The 8,114-nt window shown below is 37.4% G+C and overlaps 1 protein-coding gene across 4 annotated transcripts in view; it reads right to left on the bottom strand.

Moving 5' to 3' along the window:
- Positions 1-4,752: 4,752 nt before the first annotated feature.
- The window catches only part of LOC124156259 (E3 ubiquitin-protein ligase HERC2), a 149,075-nt gene continuing 145,713 nt past the window's right edge, over positions 4,753-8,114 (bottom strand). For all 4 annotated transcript variants that reach the window (XM_046530682.1, XM_046530685.1, XM_046530684.1 and 1 more), the window contains 7 exons: positions 7,781-8,035; positions 7,404-7,538; positions 7,097-7,265; positions 6,716-6,879; positions 6,024-6,178; positions 5,815-5,904; positions 4,753-5,542 (listed from right to left, as the gene is read on the bottom strand). In XM_046530682.1, coding sequence (XP_046386638.1) covers positions 5,135-5,542; positions 5,815-5,904; positions 6,024-6,178; positions 6,716-6,879; positions 7,097-7,265; positions 7,404-7,538; positions 7,781-8,035 — 1,376 coding nt within the window. In that variant the 3' untranslated portion in view covers positions 4,753-5,134. The remainder of the gene's footprint in view (positions 5,543-5,814; positions 5,905-6,023; positions 6,179-6,715; positions 6,880-7,096; positions 7,266-7,403; positions 7,539-7,780; positions 8,036-8,114) is intronic.

Genomic DNA, 8,114 nt, shown 5'->3' with positions numbered 1-8,114 from the left:
CTGATTCACATAGATGTGAAAGTGTTCATGGTAATGATGGGATTTCCGTGAAAGCTTTTTCTTTGTTGTTCAACAAAATGTTCTTTTTATGTTCATTTTGTGTTCTTTTGATGTTCAAAAAAGTGTTCATTTTGTGTTCAAATTATGTTCTTTTTATGTTCACAGGCGAGTGTTCATTTTGTGTTCTTTTTATGTTCTTTCTGTCACAAAACACATAAAAAGAACATAAAGTGAACATTCGGTGAACATAGAAGGAACACAATTTGAACATTAAATGAACATAAAAAGAACACTGAATGAACACACTTTTTTCTACTAGGGTAAGGCTGGGGGGGTTTAGGTGCAACAAATACCGGGGTATGTGAGGGTATGGAATACCCACCAGGATAAGCGGTAGGTGCGAGATTAATAAATTGTGGAATTTTATGATAAACGGTTGAAAATGGTGAGTTTTACTGCTTTTTGAGGGATATTTTATTTATCCTTACACTATTCCATTAGTAATATCAATCCAATTAAGTAAAATGGATTAAACTTAAATATTTCTCTGAGCTCTGGGAGTGGTTTTAACCCCAACCCCCCCCCCCCCCTCGCTGCGCCTATGTCCAGCAGGATACGACATTGATGCATTTGATAACGATATATTATTCCTAATAGTGGGAGTTCTGGTGAGAAGCATATTCTCTCTAGAGATACCAAAGGGTTTCTATGAAAGAATCAATCTGGATCCAGTGTTAAATATGGTGTGGAGGTGGGAAATGGTGTAATCCGTAGGGACTATAGAGGGGGAAAAAGATATTACTTTACAATGAAAGCGAATATCTCCAGATGATAGAATAAGTCAAATAATTTTTGAAGAAATAACTATATGGACGTTCAATTTGTGGAGATCAATGATACAGTCTCAGACTAATTGAGGTATGGCTGGCTTGGGGAGTTCTGATCAACTATAGGTTGATATTAAAGGTATGAACATTTTTATCGGGCTATATAATAATACATGTAATCGCTATTGAAGGTGTTATCTAATCCTTACATGATGTCTACTACTGTGGTGAAAGGGATGCAGGAGAGGAAGACTGCATCGGAGGGAGAAAAGGAATATCCTATATGGAGAAACAGAGGTGTTTGATGAGGGGTGCTCTTGTAGCTCAAATTCTTCGATGGGGGGAGATCGGGGAAGTATGCCTTCCTATGTTTTTAAAATTAAAAAAAAGGAAGAGGTGCAATTGTTTAATAAAAATCAATGGGGGAGAATTTAAAAATTATAAAATAAAAATGATATTAACAAATGGTGAGTGACTAATCAACAATAGGGTAGTTTCCTTCATCAAAGAAAACGAAAGGCATTGATTGCGATTCGTTACCCACCATTAGTGTATTCATAATACACAAATTATTTGGTTTTTGAAATACCGGTTTAGACGAATGGCAAGGGTCAAATTTTATCCTCATTTGAAAAAGGCCAGATTGGCGATGCGATTCCACTCCACGTGACGTCACAGGGACCTAGTTTCTACACGAGAGGATAGGAGTTATACATCGTCTGAGGTTACCAATGCATGCATGAGGCACAGAGCTCAGGGAAATATGTCTTAATAATCACCTATTAAAACTGGCTTAGGTCGGAAAGTTTTCTTCGTTTGATAAGGCATTAATAAACCTTTTTTAAGCCAAGCGCTACCAGCCAGCAACGCACTCAGCTACCCGCTAGCATCCTGCGTCCTATCAGCGCTCAGAGCCTCGATCAAGGTCACCTCACAAGGCAGGAGGGGGAACCAGAAATGCGTCGCACAGACTTTTTCCCATCATTCCTACTTACGCGTCGCGTTTTCGCGCGCTTGAAATTTTTCACTTTTCATTTTATCGCGAAAAATAGATATCATTATTTAAAAATCTAAAAGCGTGAAATACGTACTCCAGGAGTAATAATCTTTCGATTTAGGCAATAAAAAAATAATAGGAAACCACCCTATTATAATAACCTTATACCAACATATATATATATCAACATATCACAGATTATTACCTTAACATCTAATTATGGATAATTTAGTATGAAGATTATTTGAGGTCACAATAAAATAGAAGTTGATGATCAGTAATATTGAGTGAAGAATGAGGGGAGAATCTGTAAATTAATGATCATCAGATGGTAGCAGTCTTAAAACCCATATAGCGATTCGGGGAGAAAAATGGCTCCCAGTCGCTATATTATCCTTACTCGTAATTCCAAGAAATGAAAGAAATGGGAAAGGCATAGTGTGTGTGATGTAAATAACCAAATATCACTTTTATCAATGTTACGAGGGTTGTACCAAAAGTAAGGTTCCCATATTTTTTATAAATACAAAACTTTTTTTAATGATATTAATATTCACATCGTTGAAAAGCTTACACTTTTGCCCATTTTCAACGTAGAATCCATTTTTTTCGACACACTTTTAAAAACAGTGCTCCAGATTTTTTATCCCTAAGTTGAAGAAGTCTCCCGCTAACCCATTGAGGAAGTGTGTGACCTGTGCTCAGACTTCATCGTCGCTCTTGAAGCGTTTGCCATCTAAGAGTTTTGTTTCGGGGATAAAATGAAATACCCACGCTTCATCTCTGGTGACGATAGAGACCAACAACTTCTCCTTGTTGCCTCCCACCTTAAAATTGTTGAAGAAATTTTTTGGCAGTGTCAAGGCATTGCTCCATGAGTCCGTCAGTCAGCATTCGGGGGACCCAGCAAGCACACATCTTGCGATAACCTAACGTCCGTGTTAAAGTTCTTTCAATTGTGCCGTGAGAAGCTTCAGAAATGCGTTCAACAAATTCACGGACAGTGACCCTCCGATCTTTGAGCAGCTCACGGTTGATCTTCTGGACAATCCTAAATCGGCGGTCTTCACTTCGTTCTTCATCGTTAACTTCCGTGCGACCCTCAGCAAAAGCCCTGCAACATTTGCGGACGTGCTGAACGGACATGCACTCTTCACCATAAAGTTCAGTCAGTTGCTGATTAATCTCCAATCGCAGTAAGTTCCTTGCTAGGAGAAATCGGATTACTGCTCGATCCTCACACTTGGTAGGAACGGGGATCATCACTTTCATTATTGACGGTTGCTAAGCCAACGATGAGCAACACAGTGAATCGCGGACTGGCGGATTCGAGAGTAGGGGAACCACTGCGCACGGCACAGTTGTGGGATTTAGTCTAGCACCTTCGCTCAACATTGTAGCTCATTGGGAACCTTACTTTTGGTACAACCCTCGTACTAACAAAGTGTCTGTTATTTGAGACCTTCCCAAAAAATTTACATATTTTTAAAAAGCGGTTGAAGAGGTAGGGACCTAGGGTTTCATTATGATGTTTTAAATTTCTTTTTGCATTTTATGTTCATGTTACCTATAGGCCAATGGTCTACTTCTAACAATGTAATGATGATGATGATGATGATCATAATAATAATAATAATAAAGCTATTAATAACATGGACCCCCTCCACCATATCCAAGCTTCAAGTATCGATTTAACCAAATATCACAGTTAACACACTCAATGCTGAGAAAATTTATCGTAACACACCGCCACGCGGAAAAAATATTTTGCAATAATATCAGATATTATGTCTTCCTTAATCGTATACAATCATACATAGTTCAAAATTATTAAAATTTGCACTATTAATAAAGAAAATATTAAATATTATAATAAAATTATAATAAATATATTATAATAAAAAGAAGGCAAAAAATCTGCTGCAAGCAAACGACTTGTATCCAGTCACAGGAGAAGACACACTGAGATGCTGGGCACAATTGCAGGGTCTAGTAGAAGACGCAGAGGCAGATGGCGGGCCGAGAAACCTAACGGGACCGATGCCTTGTATTCAAGGCATCCGTGTCCTAGGCTAACGCGGGATGCCTTGAATTCAAGGCATCTGCATTGAGTGTGTTAAAGAGATGTTTTGGCTACATTGAGCTCAATATTAAATTTAGGATTACCAGATTCAGTAGTTTCATGTTAACTAGCACCTAAGAATAAAGAAAAAATACCTAAACTCTGATTAGGCTACTCTGACAAAACTTGTCTGAAGTTGATTTTTGTGCCTAAAAACTTCAAGAGTTTTAAGAAAAACAGAAATTTAATATTCAACAATATTTGATAGCTTATAAAGATAATTTTTGTAGGACAAGGGGATGGTAGATGCCACTGGAAGAACTCTGTTAAAATATAAAAAAAGGAACAGGGGAGGAAGTATGTGAAAGAGAATACCAATGCAAGTGTGAAAAGGTTAGCTCATAAGGGAAATGCATGGACATCTGTATCAAACTGATTATAAAAATTTTAACCAGTGATGGTGATACTTATGAGAGCATTTTTATCACAAACCAGGGATTGTGTGAGAAAAAGCGATTGCCTTTTTCAGTATTCCCTTAGCTATTTCAGAAAATATTTGCTAGTAAAATCCCTATTGTCAAGCCTGTGATGTCTCCTTGCTAGACAAAAGTCTACTAAAGGACCACAAGGCTGGGAGACTACTCAGGTTTGCAAATAACATATTTTAATATTTATGCCAAGCCACTATATGATACAATTGACAGAGTTACTCAAAGAGTGGCTCGTAAAGTAAACAGTTATGCAATATCCTAACAATGTTCCACAAGTTTTCTCCCGATCGTAGAAATTAGGCAAGAGGGACCAGAAGTTCACAGCATAGTGTGAGGATATTGCTAGGGATCTTACTTTTGTAAATCACATACATATTCTGCATTTAAGCATGGTTTATTTAGGCAAAACAATTTGATAAACTCTTCATTAAAATAAAAATACAAAAGGCAAATACATTATACTCATGATAAAACAGTAGTACTATACAAAAGCAATTCACATCATTCAAATAAATAAAAGCCTTTGTGAAATAAATAAACTAAAGTACTATTCCACCAAATCTTTCATTGCCTTAGGCTATTGCTAAGTGAATAGTTCAAATGAACAACTGACTAGAAGAGGAAGAAAAAAATCAACTCAAACGGCCAATAGTGCACCACCTACCTCAAGGAACCATTTTCCTTTTCAGTGGCTTTCATTTCCCTAGCAATGTGCCAACTTCATCACAGAAATTTTCTCCAGTTTATCTCAAGCAGATTACAAATAACACATTCGAATGCCCTCACTTTCGTTGCTATCGAGGTCATCATTATCCCTTTCAATGTCAACTATTCCAAGCGGATTGTTGTCACTACAGCCACCCGCAACTCCCCCTCCCCGACGGCCTATGTGCTGGCCACCTCCAACAGCACCGCCTTCCTCACTATCACTCGAAGTGGTGGTGGTCGTGGTGGTGTCATCCAATCCATGACCACCTCGTATCCCACTACTGCCACAGCCATCAACTCCAGCACCACTGCCTGGAGGAAGTCCACTGCCACCACCAACTCCAAGAGGAACTGTGGTGGATGCCGTACTTGATGTCATTGCTACCCGAGCATACTCATCCGTGTCAATGGACTTGCAGAAGTGGATTGCATACTTTAGTTTTTCACGGAGAACAGTCTGCAAAAAATCAACAATAAAGAATGAACTCGATACAGATTTATAATCATGTACATGCTGTAATTTAGATAATGAGAAAATAGGGCAAATATGTATGCCACTGTAGTTAATTAACCACACTAGAGTAAAGGCAAGGGCACAATATTAAGTATCCAATTAGAGTCCATCGAAATATTGATAACAAAGGTGCAAAAAATTTAAATCCAACACAAAAAATAAATTTTATCAAAGGTAGGAGCTTTGAAAAATTTATGAGCACATTGAAAGCTTACCTTACAAGAATACCTTGGCATCTTCAGAAGAAAGAAGCATGTGTAACTTTCAGGCAAGAAGTGATCTGGTGGGTTGTATTTATCCAAAACCTGCATACAATAAAATATTAACCATATGATTATCATACAAATTAATGTTTACTCAGCAATGATGTAAATATTGGAACACACTTTACTTCTCAAATACTAAGAAAGATTGGGGTACAAACCTGCAATACGAAGTCTCTTCCTCTGAAGTCAGCAATAGTCCTTGGAAGTCGAGTCCTTCCCCAAACAAATCGAAGAAATAATGATCGCTCTTGATTAGTGAACTCCTCCATCACATCCCAGAACCACTGGACAAGAGGTGCATTACCGTCAACACCTATAAAAGTTTCAAAACTTTAGCTACAATCCCATTAAGCATCTCCTAAAATGAAATTTTATCCCATGATTCAGGCTCCAAGTTTTCATCTATTATTGAAATTTTTATTCCTATCTTTTATCCATGAAATACAAGCCCAAAAATGAAGCACAACATAACATAACCATTAAATACAAGAGTTATGATGATCAGATTTTATACTTCCTCACAGAAGCATCAAATTCTCACAGCACTTAGGAAACTACTTTGACAATCAATACTATATGATTTCCTTTTAACTTTTTACACTGTTTTAAATTATGAGAGAGGCAATTCATAAGGCACATCAACTCCTGAGACAGGAAGCCACAATTAGCCACCTAACTTCCTCCATATTGGCATTCATTGCAACAAACTTCTGCCACAATTTGGAAAATTAATGTTTGTAAAAGCCTGATTTTTTTCCAATGTTTCTGATTAACTTTTACCACTTTTATTCAAGAAAGAAACAACCCAACTATAATTGAAAATAATCTTAAATTTAGAAGTTTCTTTTACCTTTATAGGTGGCAACAGATTTTAGAAGGCTCAAAGGTATGTCTGGAGAGCCGCAGACCATAGTCTCCAATTCATAGCCACTAAATAAGGATAACAGAGGCACTGGTACAACTCGTGCCATGCCTTCCCTAACAGCTGCAACTTGCTCATCAAATTCATGGAGTCTGAAAAATGTTGAGTCAGGAAAGATCAAAAGAAAGACAACAGGAGAAATTAGATATCATATGAGTCTGGTAAGAAAAATGAGGGAGTCTATGACTAAGGGTGGCTACTTCTTCTGTATCTTTCTGATAAATTAGAGCTCATGCATTCCGTCACCATAAAAATGGAAAATATTTATGCCATACAACAGCAAACAAACTTTACAGAATAAAAACTGACCTGTAATGTAAAGCAAGCTTGACATATTCATGTCGATTACTAGGGGTGATTCTGCGATGGCGGGTAGACAAAGGAATCTCATGGCCAGTGGATGATGGAGTTGAGAATGGCATTGCCAGACTTCTAAATGCTGCTTCATCACCATCCATATCACGAATACACATCAAACCTAAATAAAACGTAAAAATGTTTCATAATTTACAATATCTATATCTACCTTGACTTGCGAGTACATTTTCATTGTACCATTTCAATAATTTTAACCATCTTCAGAACCAAATTAACCATGAATGATGCTTAACCTTACCTGGAACATAATCACGATCAACTTCTGATAAGTCTGCAGGCGTCAAGGAGAGTCCTGCTAATTGCTTCCACACAGGTTCTGCTAAGTTAAGACTTAATGGGCTTCCAGTCCTTATAGCCACACCCATTAAGACTCCTAAAAGGATAACAACAAATAGCCATATGAGCAACTATAAAAGTCATGAAAATAATATATATTATTTTAGAAAATTTTACTATATCTTGAATAAAAATTATCATATATGTATTGTTCTAAAAAAATTTTCTTCCCAAATTAGTGGGAAAGAAATGAACAATATAAATGAGATCAGTTTTTATCAATGGGAAAAGAAGACAGTAGAGATACCAAACTTAGAAACCATACAACTAATAGCATACCTAAAAACCTGAACATTCTCATATGGAAGGGAGTATTAGCTTGTGCATTGAGAAGGAAACAAGCATCTCTTCCAACAGATGATGCATTGCCATTAGTCCCAGCTGCATTCACAGAGGTTGGGGGTGGAGCATAGTCATGGTCACCACGTGCATTGGGAGTAGGTACCAGAAGTGCAACGGCTCCTTCTTGTAATTCCTCACACATTTCTGCTATACTCTCACTGTACCCTCCTCCACAGTCATCAACACTTTCACCTGAGGGCACAACAGGCAAAATGTCACTTAAAATGTGGTTCTTCACATGAAATGTCACCATGATGATACATATTTTAAC

This window comes from Ischnura elegans, chromosome 3 (assembly GCF_921293095.1).
Source record: "Ischnura elegans chromosome 3, ioIscEleg1.1, whole genome shotgun sequence".
Taxonomy (NCBI): domain Eukaryota; kingdom Metazoa; phylum Arthropoda; class Insecta; order Odonata; family Coenagrionidae; genus Ischnura; species Ischnura elegans.
The sequence above is the reverse complement of the archived record's forward strand: the minus strand, read 5'-3'. Positions and strand labels throughout refer to the sequence as shown.